This window comes from Lissotriton helveticus, chromosome 5_1 (genome assembly GCF_964261635.1).
Source record: "Lissotriton helveticus chromosome 5_1, aLisHel1.1, whole genome shotgun sequence".
Lineage (NCBI taxonomy): Eukaryota > Metazoa > Chordata > Amphibia > Caudata > Salamandridae > Lissotriton > Lissotriton helveticus.
This window is the reverse complement of record NC_136065.1, coordinates 1241936966-1241961491: the sequence shown is the minus strand read 5'-3', so window position 1 is coordinate 1241961491 and position 24526 is coordinate 1241936966. Positions and strand designations below refer to the sequence as shown.

The window sequence follows — 24526 nt, the reverse complement described above, 5'->3', positions numbered from 1 at the left end:
CTCTTGTCCAGGATCATTCTACGGGCGGAGATATTTGCCTCCCTGGTTCGGAGCTGCAGGCCAACGCCACCATCTTCCTCGCGTGCAATGTTTATCCAGGAGTTCATCCAGTTATGAATTTCCGAGAGACAGCTGTGAAGGTCGGGTGGGGATTGGTGCGGGTGTGAGAGGGTTACCACCAGCTGGGTGTCGTCGGCGTAGTTGATAATCGAGACGCCGAACGGGTTGACCAGTTTCTCCAGCGGGGACATATACACGTTATTTAACGTGTATATGTCCCCGCTGGAGAAACTGGTCAACCCGTTCGGCGTCTCGATTATCAACTACGCCGACGACACCCAGCTGGTGGTAACCCTCTCACACCCGCACCAATCCCCACCCGACCTTCACAGCTGTCTCTCGGAAATTCATAACTGGATGAACTCCTCGGCACTGAAACTGAACGGGTCCAAGACCGAGATCCTGCTGCTCGGACATAAAGAGCCCTCCCTGCCGCCTGACATCTGGCCCGTCTGTCTAGGTGACCCCCCTACACCGAAGGAGGAGGTCAAGAGCCTGGGCGTATGGCTCGAAAAGGACCTGAGCTTCAGATCACAGGCCAAAAAAACGGCAGGAATCTGCTTCGGACTCCTTAGGGCCTGCAGAAAGGTCTTCCCCCTGCTCCCCGCTACCTCCAAGAAACTTCTGATTCAGGGCCTCATTATGGCGAGGCTGGACTACTGCAACGCAATCTACCTGGGTGCCCCCGAAGCCACCCTCAATACCCTGCAGAAAGTCCAAAACGCCGCGGCCCGCCTACTTACCGACACCCCCGCCAGATCCTCGGCAAAGCCAGCCTTGAAGCTCCTGCATTGGCTCCCAGTCAGAGAAAGGGTGGCTTTCAAGGCCCTCTGTCTGGCCCATAAGACCCTCCATGACAAAGGCCCACCCATCCTCAAGGATTTCATCATCCCTTACAATGCGAGTAGGGTCCTCCGCTCAGGCGGAGAGAACTTCATCACTGTTCCCAGAGTCAAAAAGGCCCGGTCCGGAGGACGCCGCTTCTCGGTCCACACGGCCAAACACTGGAACAACCTTCCTCGGAGACTGAGAACTGAACCTAATCTTCTCCAATTCAGGAAGGCCTTGAAAACCTTTCTCTTTCCTTAAATCCCCCCTGTGAGAAGTTGGCCTGATGTGCAGTGCTCACTATTCTAGTGATCACTATATATCAGTCCAAACAACCCTTATTGATGATTGGTTGTAAGTCAACCTTATAGACCAGCTATCCTAGTAGCATGGATACGAGCAGTCTAAGGCTAAGACTCTAGAGGGCGTGTTAAGCCAGCTGTTTTACCATCACATTACCCCTTGAACACCCAGTGAAAGGACACCACACAAGTGTTATGAAAATAAACAGTGTATTTATTAGAATCACAACAACCCTGTACTCTTTATGAGGACAGGGTGCTAGGCACACAACAAAACTCTTACGAAAATACTTAAGTTAGCACGTTATACACAAATGCCCGAGGGGCACGAAAAACCATATACTTTAAAAGTGGAATGCGAATTACTAGCAGGTAAGTAACAGTTCTAATAGGCTTTGGAATCGCTAGGACTGGACTAGGGAATCGTTAGATTACTACTAGGAGACCCAGGGGACTCGGGTGCAGAGTGTGCACTCTCATGCGGGATGCGGGACAAAGTCTATGGAGGCTAGTAAAGACAAAGTTAGTGTTCACGGGCGAACCCGACCTGGTAGGAAGAAAACGACAGTGGATCCTGACCCTAGGATAGTGAGGCTATGCTGGGACACCGAAGTGCCGAAGTTACCTAGCCCAGGGGCTGCAGCTGCATAGGTCTGAAAAGACGTCGGGGATCTCGTTGCCGGACCAGGAGCCTGGAAGGAAGAAGTTGCTGGCAGGCGACCAGTGAAGAAAAGTTCGATGGATCCAAGCCTGGATCAAGGAAGAAGAAAACCTGAAAGCAGAGGGGACCAAGTTCTTGAATCACTAGCCAGTGATTAAGTGGGCACCAGGATGGCACCGGGCGAAGTCACCGCAGTCAGGTGAGTGGGCGCTGCTGGGCTCTGCAGTCTCTCGGACCAGGAGGCGTTGTCGGCGACCAGGATGGAGGTGCGAGCTGTCCCACGAAGGTTCTTGCTGTCGACGTCGCTGGACCCAGGATTGGGCAACAAGTCTTGGCAAATGCAAGGCCCACGCGGTGGACCTAAAATGGCGTCTTGAGTGGACCAGGAGGGTCCAGGGTACTTCTCCGATGGAGGAAAGCAAGGGCCAGTCTGGAGCAACCAGACCAGCAGCAGAAATGTCGTCGGGCGTCGTCAGGAAGGCCACAAGCCAGCGGGCTAGTAGCCAAACAACGCGGTGAGCAGCAAAAAGCAGAAGGGCCCCACGCAGATCGTGGAGATGCTGGGGGGCTGCTCTTCGGTGCTGGAGCTGCTCAGGGTGGGGGCTTCTCGGACCCCAAAGCACTCACCAGGAATTCACTCGGCGGGCTTGTTGTTCAGAAGTCGTGCAGTCTTGAAGATGGCCGGTCCCTCGAGGTCTCGTCACACCCACGAATCTCAGCGTGACTGATGATGCAGGTAGAGGTCAGAGGTGCCAGGGAAGCCGGTTCTCGTCGAGCTGGGCAGTCTTGATCCGGAGGAGAGACTTGCAGCAGACCGCAGTGTTCTTAAGATGGTGCCTGCGGATGCAGGGTGACTACTCCTTAGTCACAAGGGAGAAATCTTAGGAAGAAGTCTTGAGTTCCTTTCGTGGAAAGTAGTTTCAGGATTCAAAGATGATCTGATTTGGAAGGGGGCCAGTCTCTACCTTTATCCTGTAAAAAGGGGCTGGCACGCGACTAAGTCCTGCCCTATGGGTGGGACTAGGAGGGGGGTGGTTACACCCACTTCCTTGGCGGGCTTTTCCCCAGCACAGGGTCTGGAGTGACCCTGGAACTGGTTCCAGCCAGCCTATGCACAGTGAGCACCGGGGTGCCACGTGCAGTCACCTTCCTCTAAAGCCCTGCCTACCTACAATACACAAAACCCTGTCTGGGACGGTGCTGGCACCGCCCCTGGCAGGAAACCCTTTGTCCTATCTCCTGCTCTGGGAGGACTCCCAGCAGCAGGAGGGCAGACTTGTGTCTCGGTGGCAGCATCCATTTTGTGGATGCTAAGGCTCTGTCTGACTTTAACCGGGGTTAGGGGTTACATACATGTCGTGTCCCTCTAGAAGGGTGGAATGCTAACCCCGTCGCCAGAATTGGCGAGGGGTTAGTATTCCAATTCGTATGACACCTTACTCGACATGTTTTGATAAAGCGATACCAGAGTTGGCACATAACCGCGAGGATTATAATGCACTTAAGAGTATATGGTATGCGATATCATGGAAACGGCTAAGGGATGGATCCCGAAAGCCGCAGACAGGCTCAGCTCATGCCAGAGCACCATCTCACACGATTCCAAGCACTCTGCCTTCAGGATTGTTAAGGCCTGCCATAGGAGTGACTGATAGGAGATCTGTGTGTCCATTTTAGGGTTAGATATAGGTATACTATATCTAAAGCAAAGGGTGATTACACCACCTTGCCCCAGCTGTCAAGCAGCCAGTTGTGTCAGATTTGGATGGCCAGCCAGGGGTGGCATAATACATGCTGCAGCCCCTGGTAGGCCCTGGGTACACCTATGCCCTGGGTACCTAAGGTACACTGTACAGGGACTGATAAGGTGACTCAGTATCCAATTTAGATATGTACCTAAGGTACATGGAATCCATTTTACAGAGAGAGCAGTAGGCCTGGGGCCCTGAATAGCAGGGTCCCAGGTCAACTAAGTCAGAAAACCAGCAAAACACCAGGCAAAAAGTTGGGGGCAACCATAGTCAGGGCTCTACCTTCCTACATAACCCCCCCCCCAAACGAAAGGAGATAAGGCTATCCTTGTCCAGGTAAGCCTATATTGCCTAAGTGGCCATTTAAGGAAGTACCAGCACTGGCATGGTTACCCCCTATGTCATGGTCCACTAAGCAATCCCTCACCCTAAGGGTGTCTGAGGGTCTCCACCATAGGGAATCTCTACCTGTGGTGTGTTTTGTCAAAGAAAAAGGCTGGTGCTGAAATGGAGTACTGAAGTGAGGCTCCACTAACTTTGGGCTCAGCTTCCTCCAATCATTATCCACCATAGAGGCCTTTCTTTCCAAGACTGAGTTGTTTTGGGCTCTCAGGGTCAACCTCTGGCTACCTACAGCTGGAGGTTGGGTCCCTCTGTTTGGCTTACTGGAGGGACAGTTCAGGTCTGGGGCCCTCAGGTCCCAGGTTTGGCTGTGCCCAACAGTGTCCATCTGTGGGAGGTCCCTAACTAATTTTAAGGGGGATCCCTCAGGAGTGTGTCTTATTTTCACTTGGCTAGGTCTACTAGCTTCAGTGTCCTTAATCTGCTGATTGGGGAATTCTTTTGGACAGGGGGCCCTTTGGGGTCCAACACTGGCCTCCCTGATCTCTACAGCCCTGGGCTGACTGAGGCAGGGTAGAGAGGGGCAGGTTACCTGCTCCAGACTGGGTCCCACCTTGGAAGGGTCCACTGACATCAGGGGTTCTGCCAGACTAGGCCTGACTACCTCTGTGGCAGTTTCTTCACAAGGGGTCAGATCAGTTCCCTGAGGAGGCTGATCCCTTCCTAAAGTCTGGTGGGAGGGAGATTTCTCTTCCTCCTCAATACTCTCTGTCTGAGTGGAGTGATCCATAGTTTCAGGCTTCACAACACTATCATCTGTCTGAGTTTGAGCTGTGGCCATCACAACTCTCCCAACCTTTTCAGGAGGGGGCTCAGTTTGGGTGTGGGCTGTTACCATGACAGCCTTGACAACCTGTTCTGGGAAGGAAGTTGTCTGAGATTGGGTTGTGACTGGCACAACCCTCCTGACCTGTTCAGGGAGGGCATCTTGGACTGGGGCTGTGGCTATCACTGCCCCACTAACCTTACCATGGGTGTTCACCATTCTAGAATGGGTTTCTTGCTCTACTTCAGCCCAGGCTGAGAGCTCTAAGTCATTCCCCAGTAGGCAATCTACAGGCAAGTTTGGTGACACTGCCACTCTCTTGTGGCCAGTGACACCTCCCCAGCTGAGATTGACCACTGCCATGGGATGATCTCTCTGTACTCCATCAATATTGGTCACCTGGTATGTGGCACCAGGTAAAAGTTGCCTTGAGGGGACTAGACTCTCAGTCACCATAGTGATGCTAGCCCCTGTGTCTCTATAGGCCTCAACTTTTATACCATTGATGAGGGGCTCCTGTCTGTACTTGCCCAAAGTGTTGGGACAAGTTGTGAAGTTGGCAAACCCCATGCCAGTCTCACAGACAAGAGTATCTAAGTTTGGGGACCTGGTTAGGCCAGAGTCCCCAGGACCTCCCAAAGTAAATGCACCCAAATTCTTGGGGGCACTCCCACCACCTGGGGGATTACTACTAGTAGTAACAGGAGGTTTGGGAATGTTACTTGGGGGTATGTTTTCCTTATTGTTATTCTTTGGGCAACTGCTGTCAGTTTTTAAATGACCCACCTGTTTACAGGGATAACAATAAGGTTTCTTCTGGTTATTGGAAGGATTCTGGGACCCACACCCCTCAGAGGATTTTTGGGGCCCTGATGTGGTTTGATCTGTAGATTTATTCCCACCCTTCTCTTGAGGCTTGGTTGATTCCTTTTTCTGGTCACCACCTTGGTTCTTGGGCCTAATCCTGGTTCTGACCCATTTGTCTGCCCTCTTACCCAATTCTTGTGGAGAGGTCAGATCAGAGTCTACCAGGTGCTGGTGTAATAACTGGTTCTGACAATTATTTAAGACTTGCTCTCTCATAATTAGATTATACAATCCCTTGAAATCAGTAACCTTGCTACCCAGTAGCCAGCCTTCCAAAGCCTTAGTGGCACAATCAACAAAGTCAGACCAGTCCTGAGACTGAGTTTTCTGGGTGTCTCTGAACAGCAACCTGTATTGCTCAGTGGTTAAACCAAACCCATCAACCAGTGCATTTTTCAGGACCTGGTAATTGTTAGCATCCTCCACTCTTGTAGTGAGGAGCTTATCTCTACCTTTACCATCAAAGGAGAGCCACAGTATAGCTGCCCACTGACTCTGGGGAATGCCCTGCACAGTGCAGGCCCTCTCCAGAGCAGCCATCCATTTCTGGATGTCATCCCCTTGCTTAAAGGGGGGCACTATTTTAGTCAGGTGTTTAATATCTAAACCCTTCTCTCTATCTCTTGGGAGATTGCTGCCACCAGTGGGAGCTAACCCACTCATTTTCTGCTCTCTAGCAAATGCAAGCTTTTCTTTGGCCAGGGCAAGTTCTTCCCTTTCAATCCTCAGTCTAGCTTGTCTCATCCTTGCTTCATGCTCTCTTCTCTGAGGGGAAGTCAATCTCCTCTGGGGAGAGTTCCTTCTCCCCTGAGAAGAGGCATTAGAGTGCAGAGATCTAATGGAGTCCCTAGAAAGAGATCTATCTCTCCTAACTCCAAGGTTAGGCCCACTTCGGGTTAGTACTGGGGGTCCCCCAGATCCTAGCCCAAGTAAGTCTAAGTTGGCCCTGGTTAGCCTTCTGACTACCTCAAGACCTTTGTCTACCTCATCCCCAGAGAGTTCCTCCTGATCCTCCTCCTCCTCAACTGCAGTAGCAGTGTTGGGGAGGTCTGGATCCCCAGAGGTTCCCTCTAAGGCTGGCATGTTCTCATGTAACTGAGAAAGCTTTCTGGCATCATATGTCTCTAAGAGACCTATCAGAAAGGGAATGGTGGGGTTAGACCCCTGCTTCAGTTTTCTGGAGACACAGATTTGTCTCATCTCCTGGAAACTGAGAGCTGCATATCTTGAAGTGACCTGTGGAGGGTCAACACTGACCAGGGGAGTCTCAGTAGAATCTCCCTGGGTAGACATGCTTTTCTAGTGAGGTGTAAGTGGTGCACTTACCTACACTATGTGTTTGCCTACTGATCCCTTGCTAGAGTTGTAGTTTAGGGTGTGCTAGGCCCTAGGAGCTACAACAGCTGGTTCAGTAGAACTCAGAGTATTCTAAGCTAAGTTATATGTACCTTTAGTACTTATGTGATCTTTCACAAGATATTCTTAGGGCATGTGTGGTAAAACAACAGCAAGCTCAAATCCCAACCGCTGCTCACCAATGTGAGAAGTTGGCCTGATGTGCAGTGCTCACTATTCTAGTGATCACTATATATCAGTCCAAACAACCCTTATTGATGATTGGTTGTAAGTCAACCTTATAGACCAGCTATCCTAGTAGCATGGATACGAGCAGTCTAAGGCTAAGACTCTAGAGGGCGTGTTAAACCAGCTGTCTTACCATCACATTACCCCTTGAACACCCAGTGAAAGGACACCACACAAGTGTTATGAAAATAAACAGTGTATTTATTAGAATCACAACAACCCTGTACTCTTTATGAGGACAGGGTGCTAGGCACACAACAAAACTCTTACGAAAATACTTAAGTTAGCACGTTATACACAAATGCCCGAGGGGCACGAAAAACCATATACTTTAAAAGTGGAATGCGAATTACTAGCAGGTAAGTAACAGTTCTAATAGGCTTTGGAATCGCTAGGACTGGACTAGGGAATCGTTAGATTACTACTAGGAGACCCAGGGGACTCGGGTGCAGAGTGTGCACTCTCACGCGGGATGCGGGACAAAGTCTATGGAGGCTAGTAAAGACAAAGTTAGTGTTCACGGGCGAACCCGACCTGGTAGGAAGAAAACGACAGTGGATCCTGACCCTAGGATAGTGAGGCTATGCTGGGACACCGAAGTGCCGAAGTTACCTAGCCCAGGGGCTGCAGCTGCATAGGTCTGAAAAGACGTCGGGGATCTCGTTGCCGGACCAGGAGCCTGGAAGGAAGAAGTTGCTGGCAGGCGACCAGTGAAGAAAAGTTCGATGGATCCAAGCCTGGATCAAGGAAGAAGAAAACCTGAAAGCAGAGGGGACCAAGTTCTTGAATCACTAGCCAGTGATTAAGGGGGCACCAGGATGGCACCGGGCGAAGTCACCGCAGTCAGGTGAGTGGGCGCTGCTGGGCTCTGCAGTCTCTCGGACCAGGAGGCGTTGTCGGCGACCAGGATGGAGGTGCGAGCTGTCCCACGAAGGTTCTTGCTGTCGACGTCGCTGGACCCAGGATTGGGCAACAAGTCTTGGCAAATGCAAGGCCCACGCGGTGGACCTAAAATGGCGTCTTGAGTGGACCAGGAGGGTCCAGGGTACTTCTCCGATGGAGGGAAGCAAGGGCCAGTCTGGAGCAACCAGACCAGCAGCAGAAATGTCGTCGGGCGTCGTCAGGAAGGCCACAAGCCAGCGGGCTAGTAGCCAAACAACGCGGTGAGCAGCAAAAAGCAGAAGGGCCCCACGCAGATCGTGGAGATGCTGGGGGGCTGCTCTTCGGTGCTGGAGCTGCTCAGGGTGGGGGCTTCTCGGACCCCAAAGCACTCACCAGGAATTCACTCGGCGGGCTTGTTGTTCAGAAGTCGTGCAGTCTTGAAGATGGCCGGTCCCTCGAGGTCTCGTCACACCCACGAATCTCAGCGTGACTGATGATGCAGGTAGAGGTCAGAGGTGCCAGGGAAGCCGGTTCTCGTCGAGCTGGGCAGTCTTGATCCGGAGGGGAGACTTGCAGCAGACCGCAGTGTTCTTAAGATGGTGCCTGCGGATGCAGGGTGACTACTCCTTAGTCACAAGGGAGAAATCTTAGGAAGAAGTCTTGAGTTCCTTTCGTGGAAAGTAGTTTCAGGATTCAAAGATGATCTGATTTGGAAGGGGGCCAGTCTCTACCTTTATCCTGTAAAAAGGGGCTGGCACGCGACTAAGTCCTGCTCTATGGGTGGGACTAGGAGGGGGGTGGTTACACCCACTTCCTTGGCGGGCTTTTCCCCAGCACAGGGTCTGGAGTGACCCTGGAACTGGTTCCAGCCAGCCTATGCACAGTGAGCACCGGGGTGCCACGTGCAGTCACCTTCCTCTAAAGCCCTGCCTACCTACAATACACAAAACCCTGTCTGGGACGGTGCTGGCACCGCCCCTGGCAGGAAACCCTTTGTCCTATCTCCTGCTCTGGGAGGACTCCCAGCAGCAGGAGGGCAGACTTGTGTCTCGGTGGCAGCATCCATTTTGTGGATGCTAAGGCTCTGTCTGACTTTAACCGGGGTTAGGGGTTACATACATGTCGTGTCCCTCTAGAAGGGTGGAATGCTAACCCCGTCGCCAGAATTGGCGAGGGGTTAGTATTCCAATTCGTATGACACCTTACTCGACATGTTTTGATAAAGCGATACCAGAGTTGGCACATAACCGCGAGGATTATAATGCACTTAAGAGTATATGGTATGCGATATCATGGAAACGGCTAAGGGATGGATCCCGAAAGCCGCAGACAGGCTCAGCTCATGCCAGAGCACCATCTCACACGATTCCAAGCACTCTGCCTTCAGGATTGTTAATGCCTGCCATAGGAGTGACTGATAGGAGATCTGTGTGTCCATTTTAGGGTTAGATATAGGTATACTATATCTAAAGCAAAGGGTGATTACACCACCTTGCCCCAGCTGTCAAGCAGCCAGTTGTGTCAGATTTGGATGGCCAGCCAGGGGTGGCATAATACATGCTGCAGCCCCTGGTAGGCCCTGGGTACACCTATGCCCTGGGTACCTAAGGTACACTGTACAGGGACTGATAAGGTGACTCAGTATCCAATTTAGATATGTACCTAAGGTACATGGAATCCATTTTACAGAGAGAGCAGTAGGCCTGGGGCCCTGAATAGCAGGGTCCCAGGTCAACTAAGTCAGAAAACCAGCAAAACACCAGTGTAGGAGAGTAGGGTCTGCAATCCTATGATCACCCAGATTTTTGCTTTTTGCTGCACTGGTTTACGACTTTCCCTGGCTGTGGGCCTGCTAATCAGACCCACAGCCTAGCTGTTCTCTCTATCCAAATTGTACCCAGGTACTGAATTGGCACTGGGCCCTCTCCAAGTCCCTGTACCCAGGGCTGAGGTGCACCCAGAGGTCTCCCAGGGGCTGAAGCACGTATTGTGCCACCCCTGGATTGACTACCTAAATCTGACACAACTGGCTGCACGACAGCTGGGGCAAGGTGGTGTACTCACCCTTTGCTTTAGATATAGTATACCTATATCTAACCCTAAAATGGACACACAGATCTCCTATCAGTCACTCCTATGGCAGGCCTTAACAATCCTGAAGGCAGAGTGCCTGGAATCGTGTGAGATGGTGCCCTGGCATGAGCTGAGCCTGTCTGCGGCTTTCGGGATCTATCCCTTAGCCGTTTCCATGATATCGCATACCATATACTCTTAAGTGCATTATAATCCTCGCGGTTATGTGCCAACTCTGGTATCGCTTTATCAAAACATGTCGAGTAAGGTGTCATACGACTTGGAATACTAACCCCTCGCCAATTCTGGCGACGGGGTTAGCATTCCACCCTTCTAGAGGGACACGACATGCCTGTAACCTATAACCCGGTTAAACGTCAGACAGAGCCTTAGCATCCACAAAATGGATGCTGCCACCGAGACACAAGTCTGCCCTCCTGCTGCTGGGAGTCCTCCCAGAGCAGGAGATAAGGACAAAGGGTTTCCTGCCAGGGGCGGTGCCAGCACCGTCCCAGACAGGGTTTTGTGTATTATAGGTAGGCAGGGCTTTAGAGGAAGGTGACTGCAAGTAGCACCCCGGTGCTCACTATGCATAGGCCGGCTTGAACCAGTTCCAGGGTCATTCCAGACCCTGTGCTGGGGAAAAGCCCGCCAAGGAAGTGGGTGTAACCACCCCCCTCCTAGTCCCACCCATAGGGCAGGACTTAGTCGCGTGCCAGCCCCTTTTTACAGGATAAAGGTAGAGACTGGCCCCCTTCCAAATCAGATCATCTTTGAATCCTGAAACTACTTTCTGCGAAAGGAACTCAAGACTTCTTCCTAAGATTTCTCCCTTGTGACTAAGGAGTAGTCACCCTGCACCCGCAGGCACCATCTACAGAACACTGCGGTCTGCTGCACGTCCTTCCTCCGGAATCCGACTGCCCAGCTCGACGAGACCCGGCTTCCCTGGCACCTCTGACCTCTACCCACCTCTACAGCACAGCTGAGAACCGTGGGTGCGACGAGACCTCGAGGGACCGGCCATCGCCAAGACTGCACGACTTCTACACAGCAAGCCCGCCGAGTATTCCACTGGTGAGTGCTTTGGGGTCCGAGAAGCCCCCACCCTGAGCAGCTCCAGCACCGAAGAGCAGCCCCCCAGCATCTCCACGATCTGCGTGGGGCCCTTCTGCTTTCCGCTGCTCACCGCGTTGTTTGGCTACTAGCCCGTTGGCTTGTGGCCTCCCTGACGACGCCCGACGACATTTCTGCTGCTGGTCTGGTTGCTCCAGACTGGCCCTTGCTCCCTTCCCGAAGAGGAGCACCCTGGACCCTCCTGGTCCACTCAAGACGCCATTTTGAGTCCACCGCGTGGGCTTGAATTAGCCAAGGCTTGTTGCCCAATCCTGGGTAACTTCGACGCCAACGACCTCATCCTTCGTGGGACAGCTCGCACCTCCATCCTGGTCGCCGACAACGCCTCCTGGTCCGAGAGACTGCAGAGCCCAGCAGCGCCCACTCACCTGACTGCGGTGACTTCGCCCGGTGCCATCCTGGTGCCCACGTAATCACTGGCTAGTGATTCAAGAACTTGGTCCCCTCTGCTTTCAGGTTTTCTTCTTCCTTGATCCAGGCTTGGATCCATCGAACTTTCCTTCACTGGTCGCCTGCCAGCAACTTCTTCCTTCCAGGCTCCCGGTCCGGCAACGAGATCCCCGACGTCTTTTCAGGCCTATGCAGCTGCAGCCCCTGGGCTAGGTAACTTCGGCACTCCGGTGTCCCAGCATAGCCTCACTATCCAAGGGTCAGGATCCACTGTCGTTTTCTTCCTACCAGGTCGGGTTCGCCCGTGAACACTAACTTTGCCTTTACTAGCCTCCATAGACTTTGTCCCGCATCCCGCGTGAGAGTGCACACTCTGCACCCGAGTCCCCTGGGCCTCCTAGTAGTAATCTAACGATTCCCTAGTCCAGTCCTAGCGATTCCAAAGCCTATTAGAACTGTTACTTACCTGCTAGTAATTCGCATTCCACTTTTAGTGTATATGGTTTTTCGTGCCCCTCGGGCATTTGTGTAACGTGCTAACTTAAAAGTATTTTCGTAAGAGTTTTGTTGTGTGCTTAGCTCCCTGTCTCATAAAGAGCCAGGGTAGTCTTGTTATAAATAAATACACTGTTTATTTTCATAACAACTTGTGTGGTGTCCTTTCACTGGGTGTTCAAGGGGTAATGTGATGGTAAAACAGCTGGCTTAACACGCCCTCTAGAGTCTTAGCCTTAGACTGCTCGTATCCATGCTACTAGGATAGCTGGTCTATAAGGTTGACTTACAACCAATCATCAATAAGGGTTGTTTGGACTGATATATAGTGATCACTAGAATAGTGAGCACTGCACATCAGGCCAACTTCTCACATTGGTGGGCAGCGGTTGGGATTTGAGCTTGCTGTTGTTTTACCACACATGCCCTAAGAATATCTTGTGAAAGATCACATAAGTACTAAAGGTACATATAACTTAGCTTAGAATACTCTGAGTTCTACTGAACCAGCTGTTGTAGCTCCTAGGGCCTAGCACACCCTAAACTACAACTCTAGCAAGGGATCAGTAGGCAAACATATAGTGTAGGTAAGTGCACCACTTACACCTCACTAGAAAAGCATGTCGACTCAGGGGGACTCTACTGAGACTCCCCTGGTCAGTGTTGACCCTCCACAGGTCACTTCGAGATATGCAGCTCTCAATTTTCAGGAGATGAGACAAATCTGTGTCTCCAGGAAACTGAAGCAGGGGTCTAACCCCACCCTTCCCTTTCTGATAGGTCTCTTAGAGACATATGATGCCAGAAAGCTCTCTCAGTTACATGGGAGCATGCCAGCCTTAGAGGGAACCTCTGGGGATCCAGACCTCCCCAACACTGATTCAGCAGTTGAGGAGGAGGATCAGGAGGTACTCTCTGGGGATGAGGCAGACAAGAATCTTGAGGTAGTCAGAAGGCTAACCAAGACCAACTTAGACTTACTTGGGCTAGGATCTGGGGGCCCCCCAGTACTAACCCGAAGTGGGCCTAACCTTGGAGTTAGGAGAGATAGATCTCTTTCTAGGGACTCCAATAGATCTCTGCACTCTAATGCCTCTTCTCAGGGGAGAAGGAATCCTCCACAGAGGAGATTTACTTCCCCTCAGAGAAGGGAGCATGAGGCTAGGATGAGACAAGCTGAACTGAGGATTGAAAGGGAAGAAATTGCCCTGGCCAAAGAGAAGCTTGCCCTGGCAAGAGAGCAGCAGATGAGTGGGCTAGCTCCCACTGGTGGCAGCAATCTCCCAAGAGATAGAGAGAAGGGTTTAGATACTAAACACCTGACTAAAATAGTGCCCCCCTTTAAGCAAGGGGATGACATCCAGAAATGGATGGCTGCTCTGGAGAGGGCCTGCACTGTGCAGAACATTCCCCAGAGTCAGTGGGCAGCTATACTGTGGCTCTCCTTTGATGGTAAAGGTAGAGATAAGCTCCTCACTACAAGAGTGGAGGATGCTAACAATTACCAGGTCCTGAAGAATACACTGGTTGATGGGTTTGGTTTAACCACTGAGCAGTACAGGTTGCTGTTCAGAGACACCCAGAAAACTCAGTCTCAGGACTGGTCTGATTTTGTGGATTGTGCCACTAAGGCTTTGGAGGGCTGGTTGCTGGGTAGCAAGGTTACAGATTACACAGGATTGTATAATCTAATGATGAGAGAACAAATTTTGAACAATTGTCAGAACCAGTTGCTGCACCAGCACCTTGTTGATTCAGATCTGACCTCTCCCCAAGAATTGGGAAAGAAGGCAGACAAATGGGTCAGGACAAGGATCAAGCAGAACCAGAACCAGAACCAGGGTGGTCAGAAGAAAGCAGACCAGAAGGGTAATGTTAAGAATGAGCAAAATGACCAGAAGTCTTCACCAGGTCCCCAACAAACCAAAGAGGGTGGGGGTCAGGCTTCCCAGAAGAAGAAGACTCAAGAAGGCCAGTCAAAAAGGTGGTGCCAGTACTGCAAAAGTAAATCTCACTGGTTTAGTGAGTGCACCAAAAGAGGAGGAGGACAAACTCCTGCCACTACAGCTCCTAAAGCAACTGCACCCCCTAGTACAGTCAGTAGTGGTAGTGTCACTCCCAAGGCATTAGTTGGGTTAACCTTGGGTACTGAGGGGTCTGACAACTTAGTTGGCACACTCACTCAGGCTGTCCTTGTCTGTACAGGGGATATGGATATGTCCCCTGAAATAAGTCCCAATACTTTGGGCAAATACAGGCAGACACCTTTGATTAATGGCAAAATGGCTCAGGCCTATAGGGACACTTGTGCCAGTGTCACCATGGTGACACCTAACTTTGTGGACCCTGGACAGATCATGCCAGGTACTGATTTCCTGGTGACCAATGCCAGCAATGTCACTACTAGTCATAGTGTGGCAATTGTGGCTTTCTCCTGGGGTGGAGTGAAGGGACAAAAGAAAGTTGTAGTCAGTTCAGACCTCCCAGTGGATTGTTTGTTGGGCAATGATTTGGAGTCATCACAATGGTCAGAAGTGGAGCAGAGGACTCACATGGAGATGTTAGGCTTGCCAGCACATGTGCTTGCTGTGACTAGGTCACAGGCCAGAAGATGCCCCACTGAACAGGTGCTGGATCCTGAAATTATGGACCAGACACCTCCCAAGAAGAAGAGCAGTAAGGGTAAGGCTTTGCCTTCCCCCTTGCCCCAGGTTGAGGATCAAGTCTCTGAGGAGGCTGATCTAGCAGAGCTGAGGGAAACTGAGCCTAAAGAGCTTGAACTTGATCAAGTTGAGTTTCTGGGCTCAGGGGGACCCTCCAGAGCAGACCTGGGGAAGGAACAGTTGAGCTGCCCTTCCCTTGAACCCCTCAGACAGCAGGCTGCTGCTGAGGCTGCAGGGAATGCCACAGGTGCCCACAGGGTATACTGGGAAGATGGACTCCTGTACTCTGAGTCAAGAGACCCCAAGCCTGGTGCAACCAGGAGGCTGGTCATCCCCTTGTCTCTGAGAGGTTTCCTTCTCACCTTGGCCCATGAGATTCCCCTTGCAGGTCATTTAGGTCAGACAAAGACTTGGGACAGGCTTGTCTCACACTTTCACTGGCCCCATATGAATGAGAATACCAAGGAGTTTTGTCGCTCATGTGTCACTTGCCAAGCCAGTGGCAAGTCAGGTGGCACAACAAAGGCCCCCCTCATACCACTACCTGTGGTGGGGGTTCCCTTTGAAAGAGTGGGGATTGACATTGTTGGTCCAATGGAACCCCAGACAGCATCAGGACACAAGTTTATACTGGTGGTGGTGGACCATGCCACCAGGTATCCTGAGGCTATTCCCCTTAGGACCACTACAGCCCCTGTAGTGGCAAGAGCCCTAGTTGGAGTGTTCTCCAGAGTGGGTTTCCCTAAGGAGGTCGTTTCTGACAGAGGTACAAACTTCATGTCAGGATATCTGACTGCCATGTGGAAGGAGTGTGGTGTGAACTACAAGTTCACCACACCCTACCATCCACAATGCAATGGGCTTGTTGAGAGATTCAACAGGACCCTGAAAGGGATGATTCATGGACTACCTGAACCTCTTAGGAGAAGATGGGATGTCCTGATCCCCTGCCTCCTGTTTGCTTACAGAGAGGTCCCACAGAAGGGGGTTGGTTACAGCCCTTTTGAGCTTCTGTATGGGCATCCTGTAAGAGGACCCCTGTGTTTGGTGAAGGAAGGATGGGAGAGACCTCTCAAAAAGCCTGCAACCAACATAGTGGACTATGTACTTGGTCTCCGCTCCAGGATGGCTGAGTATATGGAGAAGGCATCTAAAAACCTTGAGGCCAGCCAGGAACTTCAAAAAGCTTGGCATGACCAAAAGGCTGTACTGACTGTGTACCAGCCAGGACAGAAGGTGTGGGTGCTGGAGCCAGTGGCCCCAGCAGCTCTGAAAGACAAATGGTCTGGGCCCCACACCATCATTGAGCAAAAGGGAGAGGTTACCTACTTGGTGGACCTTGGAACTCCCAGGAGCCCTCTCAGAGTGCTCCATGTTAACAGGCTCAAAGCATATGTTGACAGGAAGGACATGAGCTTGCTCATGGCCACAGATGAGGGACAGGAGGAAGAGAGTGACCCTCTCCCAGACCTGCTCACTCAGAATCCTGATGATGGGTCAGTTGATGGTGTTGTCTTTTGTGGCAGCCTCACTGAACATCAGCAACAGGATTGCAGGCAAGTTCTGCAATCCTTTCGACATATGTTCTCTCTGACACCCAGCCAAACTGATTGGTGCACCCATGATGTTGACACTGGAGACAGTCTGCCTGTCAAGAGTAAAATCTACAGGCAGCCTGATCATGTTAGAGACTGCATCAAAACTGAAGTGCAGAAAATGTTGGAACTGGGAGTCATTGAGCCCTCAGATAGCCCTTGGGCTAGCCCAGTAGTTCTAGTGCCAAAGCCTCACACCCAGGGTGGTAAGAGAGAGATGAGGTTTTGCGTAGACTACAGAGGCCTCAATGCAGTCACTAAGACTGATGCCCACCCAATACCAAGAGCAGATGAGCTTATAGATAGATTGGCTTCTGCCAACTTCTTAAGCACATTTGATTTGACAGCTGGGTATTGGCAAATCAGGTTAGCTGAGGAAGCCAAACCTAAGACAGCATTTTCTACCCCTGGAGGGCATTATCAATTTGTGGTAATGCCCTTTGGACTGAAAAATGCACCTGCCACCTTCCAAAGGTTGGTGAATCAAGTCCTCACTGGGCTGGATGACTTCTGTGCAGCTTATCTTGACGATATTGCTGTCTTTAGCTCCACCTGGGAGGATCACCTGGTCCACCTGAGGAAAGTGTTAGAGGCCCTGCAAAAGGCAGGCCTCACTATCAAGGCCACAAAGTGCCAGATAGGGCAGTCACAGGTTGTATACCTGGGCCACCTTGTAGGTGGAGGCCAGGTTCAGCCACTGGAGAGTAAGATACAGGCCATCAAGGACTGGACTCCTCCAATCACCCAGACTCAGGTTCGAGCTTTCTTGGGCCTGACTGGGTACTATAGGAAGTTTGTCAGAAATTATGGGTCCATAGTGACCCCCCTTAATGACCTGACAAGCAAAAAGATGCCAAAGAAAGTTCAGTGGACAGCAAGCTGTCAGAAAGCATTCAATGACCTAAAGCAGGCCATGTGCACAGCACCTATCCTCAAGAGTCCAGATTACTCCAAGCCATTCATTGTCCAAACAGATGCTTCTGAGTTGGGTGTGGGAGCTGTTCTGTCTCAACTGAATTTTGATGGTAATGATCAGCCTATTGCTTTCATTAGTAGGAGGTTGACACCCAGAGAGAAAAATTGGTCAGCTATTGAGAGGGAGGCCTTTGCTGTGGTCTGGGCCCTGAAGAAGCTGAGGGCCTACTTGTTTGGCACTCACTTCACCATTCAGACAGACCATAAGCCCCTCTTGTGGCTAAATCAGATGAAGGGTGAAAACCCCAAACTGCTTAGGTGGTCCATTTCCCTACAGGGGATGGATTTTACAGTGGAGCATAGACCTGGGACTGATCACAGCAATGCTGATGGGCTCTCCAGGTATTTCCACTTAGAGCAAGAAGACTCACCTGGTCAAGGTTAGTTTATTGTCCCAAAGTTTGGGGGGGGGTCATGTAGGAGAGTAGGGTCTGCAATCCTATGATCACCCAGATTTTTGCTTTTTGCTGCACTGGTTTACGACTTTCCCTGGCTGTGGGCCTGCTAATCAGACCCACAGCCTAGCTGTTCTCTCTATCCAAATTGTACCCAGGTACTGAATTGGCACTGGGCCCTCTCCAAGTCCCTGTACCCAGGGCTGAGGTGCACCCAGAGGTCTCCCAGGGGCTGAAGCACGTATTGTGCCACCCCTGGATTGACTACCTAAATCTGACACAACTGGCTGCACGACAGCTGGGGCAAGGTGGTGTACTCACCCTTTGCTTTAGATATAGTATACCTATATCTAACCCTAAAATGGACACACAGATCTCCTATCAGTCACTCCTATGGCAGGCCTTAACAATCCTGAAGGCAGAGTGCCTGGAATCGTGTGAGATGGTGCCCTGGCATGAGCTGAGCCTGTCTGCGGCTTTCGGGATCTATCCCTTAGCCGTTTCCATGATATCGCATACCATATACTCTTAAGTGCATTATAATCCTCGCGGTTATGTGCCAACTCTGGTATCGCTTTATCAAAACATGTCGAGTAAGGTGTCATACGACTTGGAATACTAACCCCTCGCCAATTCTGGCGACGGGGTTAGCATTCCACCCTTCTAGAGGGACACGACATGCCTGTAACCTATAACCCGGTTAAACGTCAGACAGAGCCTTAGCATCCACAAAATGGATGCTGCCACCGAGACACAAGTCTGCCCTCCTGCTGCTGGGAGTCCTCCCAGAGCAGGAGATAAGGACAAAGGGTTTCCTGCCAGGGGCGGTGCCAGCACCGTCCCAGACAGGGTTTTGTGTATTATAGGTAGGCAGGGCTTTAGAGGAAGGTGACTGCAAGTAGCACCCCGGTGCTCACTATGCATAGGCCGGCTTGAACCAGTTCCAGGGTCATTCCAGACCCTGTGCTGGGGAAAAGCCCGCCAAGGAAGTGGGTGTAACCACCCCCCTCCTAGTCCCACCCATAGGGCAGGACTTAGTCGCGTGCCAGCCCCTTTTTACAGGATAAAGGTAGAGACTGGCCCCCTTCCAAATCAGATCATCTTTGAATCCTGAAACTACTTTCTGCGAAAGGAACTCAAGACTTCTTCCTAAGATTTCTCCCTTGTGACTAAGGAGTAGTCACCCTGCACCCGCAGGCACCATCTACAGAACACTGCGGTCTGCTGCACGTCCTTCCTCCGGAATCCGACTGCCCAGCTCGACGAGACCCGGCTTCCCTGGCACCTCTGACCTCTACCCACCTCTACAGCACAGCTGAGAACCGTGGGTGCGACGAGACCTCGAGGGACCGGCCATCGCCAAGACTGCACGACTTCTACACAGCAAGCCCGCCGAGTATTCCACTGGTGAGTGCTTTGGGGTCCGAGAAGCCCCCACCCTGAGCAGCTCCAGCACCGAAGAGCAGCCCCCCAGCATCTCCACGATCTGCGTGGGGCCCTTCTGCTTTCCGCTGCTCACCGCGTTGTTTGGCTACTAGCCCGTTGGCTTGTGGCCTCCCTGACGACGCCCGACGACATTTCTGCTGCTGGTCTGGTTGCTCCAGACTGGCCCTTGCTCCCTTCCCGAAGAGGAGCACCCTGGACCCTCCTGGTCCACTCAAGACGCCATTTTGAGTCCACCGCGTGGGCTTGAATTAGCCAAGGCTTGTTGCCCAATCCTGGGTAACTTCGACGCCAACGACCTCATCCTTCGTGGGACAGCTCGCACCTCCATCCTGGTCGCCGACAACGCCTCCTGGTCCGAGAGACTGCAGAGCCCAGCAGCGCCCACTCACCTGACTGCGGTGACTTCGCCCGGTGCCATCCTGGTGCCCACGTAATCACTGGCTAGTGATTCAAGAACTTGGTCCCCTCTGCTTTCAGGTTTTCTTCTTCCTTGATCCAGGCTTGGATCCATCGAACTTTCCTTCACTGGTCGCCTGCCAGCAACTTCTTCCTTCCAGGCTCCCGGTCCGGCAACGAGATCCCCGACGTCTTTTCAGGCCTATGCAGCTGCAGCCCCTGGGCTAGGTAACTTCGGCACTCCGGTGTCCCAGCATAGCCTCACTATCCAAGGGTCAGGATCCACTGTCGTTTTCTTCCTACCAGGTCGGGTTCGCCCGTGAACACTAACTTTGCCTTTACTAGCCTCCATAGACTTTGTCCCGCATCCCGCGTGAGAGTGCACACTCTGCACCCGAGTCCCCTGGGCCTCCTAGTAGTAATCTAACGATTCCCTAGTCCAGTCCTAGCGATTCCAAAGCCTATTAGAACTGTTACTTACCTGCTAGTAATTCGCATTCCACTTTTAGTGTATATGGTTTTTCGTGCCCCTCGGGCATTTGTGTAACGTGCTAACTTAAAAGTATTTTCGTAAGAGTTTTGTTGTGTGCTTAGCTCCCTGTCTCATAAAGAGCCAGGGTAGTCTTGTTATAAATAAATACACTGTTTATTTTCATAACAACTTGTGTGGTGTCCTTTCACTGGGTGTTCAAGGGGTAATGTGATGGTAAAACAGCTGGCTTAACACGCCCTCTAGAGTCTTAGCCTTAGACTGCTCGTATCCATGCTACTAGGATAGCTGGTCTATAAGGTTGACTTACAACCAATCATCAATAAGGGTTGTTTGGACTGATATATAGTGATCACTAGAATAGTGAGCACTGCACATCAGGCCAACTTCTCACAACCAGGCAAAAAGTTGGGGGCAACCATAGTCAGGGCTCTACCTTCCTACACCCCCCCTTCGATTCTGACCTCTCCTGAGTTCTGGTTCTAGCGCTGGGATGCTCTAGGGTTACTACGCGCTCTATAAAACCTTAAAATAAATAAATAAATAAATAAATATTACAACATTTAGAATTTGATCATAATGACCAAACAGATTAAGTTGAAAAATTCAATCAGATAATGCCTACAAAGTTCAAAGAAAGGTACTAAGGCATAAATATGTAATTCCACAAACGTTCTAAGGCTAAAAGATCAGCTTTACACGACAGAGTAAAAACCAAACATCCCAGCATATTGTTAGAAGCTGTCTGCCTTCTCTATAGGAAAAGATCTTATCTTGAAGGTGAATGGGACTTAAACAGTGTGAACAGCTTTAGTAGAAGTATTGTAAATGCGTGCAGCCAGGAGAAGTTAACAAAAAAAAAGTTCCACACCAAAGCGAATGCACACAGTAATTCAGAGTTGGAAAATGATAATGTGAGTTATCTCAATTATGCAAAAAACTATGAAAATTATGTGACACATTTCCATTTGAACTAGAAACAACATTTTTAGTAAAATAGATACATGTTGCAAATTATGTGGCAAACTCAGTAAATCCATAGTTATGTGGTAAATTCGGTAGTCCACAGAAATGCATACATTTGCAGATCACACCATAGCCCATTGTTTTTTTAAGAATTTATTTGTGACAGGTAAAACAAAAAAAACATTGTCATTAGTGCCCATTGTTGAAAGCACTTTGAAGAAAACTGCTATTTCAAGTGAACTACCTCAAAATAACCAAGTACTATAAACAAATGCATACCATGTGTAAAAGGGTCTAATATGGCCATCTTGAGGTGATGATGACATTTAGAAACCACTTGGCCTTTGGACTCGTGGTTTATATCATCAGAACTCCTCGTTGGTAATATCGGACCATATTTCACAGTTATCCGTATAATATCCCCTACCCCTCGCTCTCTAAATATACACATGACTTTAAACCATTGTGATATGTAAATAGACACTCCTGAAACTTAAGCAAGAGAAAGTGTAATCAAGGGGATAACCATGTATAACACCTACATACCAAAATAATTTGCATTCGATCTATTCACTAGATTGCGTGAGGAACACAGCCTAAGGACTATCGTAAAATACCAATGGATTATGACTATTCACAAGACTTGATGAAGGCCAACCTATTAAGAATTTTCAACTATGTTCTGAACTCTTAACCTATTTTTGAATGTTTTATTACATCAACTAAGAAAGGAGGTGGGGTGTAGTGTCTAAGCTGTCGATTTTGGGGACTTTGGTTTGACCCCAGCATGGCATTTGACTGAAAGTTGTGTAGTTCTGAGAAAATTACTTAATCACACTGTGCCTAAAATGTAAACATGTAAGACACTAGAGTAAATGCATGTTAAAAATAGATTTAAGCCTCCACTTGGTGTATACAGTATTGCATTTTCCTACATTGCCTCCTATAATGTGCAACATACTGTTTCTCCTCAGCTAGTTCTGTGCTATATGAATACCAATACTTATAAAACTTGGCTGTTCAGACAGGCTTATTTTCAGTAAGTTGTTGTGTTAGGTTCCTACTTCAACAGCGCCATGAAGCCCACGGGCGTACGTGCGCTTTACAAAAAAACCCTAACATAACATAACAATACATCCATGTTTTGACACTGTAACCAGATAACCCACTTATTATGCTATGTGTATGCCCCTTTCTTTTGAGCTCCTGGTGAACCCCCTCATTTTGTGACAGCCTGATAGAAGCATCCCACGATTGTCCCTGTTGCAATACATGACCCACACCGTTAAAGGGGTTTATATGTATACTTCTCAATATCTGTGAGAGCAGGTTCCTGTGGTATTTGGGAAGTTTATTATACACATCGTATCGCTTTTAGTAAGAAAAGACACCTTTCTAGGAAGTCTTCAGTGCTTTCTTTTCTGTGTCAGATATGCACACCAGGCCCTGGACTCGTTCGGTGTCAAAGACCTTGCAGACAACAGATGCTTGCCAAGTCTGGTGGGCACTGTCTGAGCTCATTGCCTCGTGGAAATGCACTGGCAAAGCTAATAGATCTGGCTTTAATGTGCTAAAGCATGAAAATACTGTAACATTTAAATGCTTTTAAATCCGATGTATTGGGTTTGCTATTGTGTGGTCTAATACTGGCTTTTTTAAGCACGTCTCGAGTATCGACACCCACTGCATGAAGTTTGGGTGTAGTTGCGCCACTGCAGAGTGCCGATATATAGGTGTTATAATTGCTTACCATGGCCGAGATATGTCTTTTAAATGACAGCAAGTTATACCCTAAAACAGTTCCGGTGAAGGGTAAGAGAGTAACTGAGGGGATATGCATAAGTCGTGGCACAATGCCCAGAACAACCGCCTTTGATGCTGGGGAAGCGTGTTCGAGGCTTGGCAATAACGCTTAACATATTGTGATTCTGGACAAATCGCTTAATCTCTCTTTCCCTACCAAAAAGTAATGTGTCCATGTGTAATGTAACTAGTTCTCATATAAAGCGCTCTATTTCGGGTCAAGTTCACTCTATAAAAAAACTTGAAAATGGTCCAGCAGCTTGGCTCACCTGAGCTCCCCTACGCATCATTACCGCCATGACTGCTAATAAGAACACCCTTGAAACCGCTCAGACAGCTAGCACCAACTCGTTACGAATAACCACTCTGATAAGCTGTATCTACCGCCCGCGACACAATGACACTGTAGGGGAGGAGTTCGTTTGAAATAAAAAACGGACTACAAACCGACTGACGGGAGAGGGTAGGACACGTTTAAAAGACCGCTTGCAGTCTGAAGTAACTTGAACGAGACTGGCATATGTGCGCGGCTCTCTGGAAATGATAAGACCTCCTTTATTTTCGAAGCCCTATTGGATATTTTACTGCTTGTATGTATATCCTTGCAAAATACTAACACAAGTGCATTTCTGTAGGCCGATTTTACTTTTAATATGTAAAGTAGCGACTGTTGAATTTGAGTGCAGTATTCTAGTAGGGCTCTTTCACTCCCAAAGTCTTGCCTGACTTAAAGATGTCTGCAGCTTGTAACGCGCAAGTGGTTGCCAGTAGTCTAGTGTCGACCCTGAAGTAGTTCTAATAAACAGCGCAGGCGCACTGCCGACTAAGAATGGCGTCAGTGTAGTTTCTTTGGGTCGGCGCAAGCGCGTTGCCCCTCTCGCGGGCCCGGTGCTCCCGGAGTCTCAGGCCCCGAAAGCGACCAGACCGGGAGGAGGAGAGGGGGCATAATGGCTTGGGGCGGAGTCGTGAACGTGACTGAGGTGAGGGGCTGGGTAACAGGGACGGATAGGAACGAGAGAGATCAAAGGTTCGTGGATGAGTTGAAAAACACTCCATCAGGTCTCCATGTAAAACACAGCTTTGCGGTCCCAACACCCCTACCGATCCCTCTCGTACTCATGGCGGCCAATGATCTAAACAGTGCAAATACCACGTTGATTCTCACTCACCTAATCAATTGGTTTGAACACATTCTTGTGACCCTCGCGCCTCTCATTGGAAGCACAGTCATGACCCTTCATGGACTTTACAAATCGCCACTATTTACTAACGCTCGGTTCGCCCATCCATGTAAGTGTTATAAGATCTTTCCTTCTCTTCTTTCTCTCCACCCTGTCTTCCTTTCTTGTTCAGCCTAGGAACACTTAGAATGTTCATTGCTGTCACGGAATGTGGTGTGACTTATATGTGACAGTTGACTCATGGCTGAACTCAAGGGAACAGCTCCTGGTGGGGCGTACTTTATGCCTAATTATCATCTTGGCTCTACCTTAAGCTTCTTGTTACTGAACTACAAGCAAAGATATAACTTGGAACCTACATCTTGCTTTCCTGAAGATTCTTACTTTGCAACAGTAAGCCACACACTGTTACACCCCC

At 49.9% G+C, this 24526-nt stretch overlaps 3 protein-coding genes across 7 annotated transcripts in view; 2 read left to right on the top strand and 1 right to left on the bottom strand.

The window, feature by feature from the left end:
* Window positions 1–23345, bottom strand: part of ACADSB (acyl-CoA dehydrogenase short/branched chain) — a 299742-nt gene extending 276397 nt beyond the window's left edge. The window contains exon 1 of the mRNA XM_078643996.1: window positions 23197–23345. Coding sequence (XP_078500122.1) covers window positions 23197–23226 — 30 coding nt within the window. The 5' untranslated portion in view covers window positions 23227–23345. The remainder of the gene's footprint in view (window positions 1–23196) is intronic.
* Window positions 10877–24526, top strand: part of LOC144755257 (uncharacterized) — an 82209-nt gene continuing 68559 nt past the window's right edge. The window contains exon 1 of the mRNA XM_078644004.1: window positions 10877–12576. The gene's annotated coding sequence lies outside the window, so the exon portion shown is untranslated. The remainder of the gene's footprint in view (window positions 12577–24526) is intronic.
* IKZF5 (IKAROS family zinc finger 5) overlaps window positions 23728–24526 on the top strand; it is a 98916-nt gene continuing 98117 nt past the window's right edge. For 2 of the 5 annotated variants that reach the window (XM_078644000.1, XM_078643998.1), the window contains exon 1: window positions 23749–23907. The gene's annotated coding sequence lies outside the window, so the exon portion shown is untranslated. Of the gene's footprint in view, window positions 23908–24526 lie in introns of all 5 variants that reach the window. The other 3 variants (XM_078643997.1, XM_078644003.1, XM_078643999.1) reach the window with 3 other exon arrangements.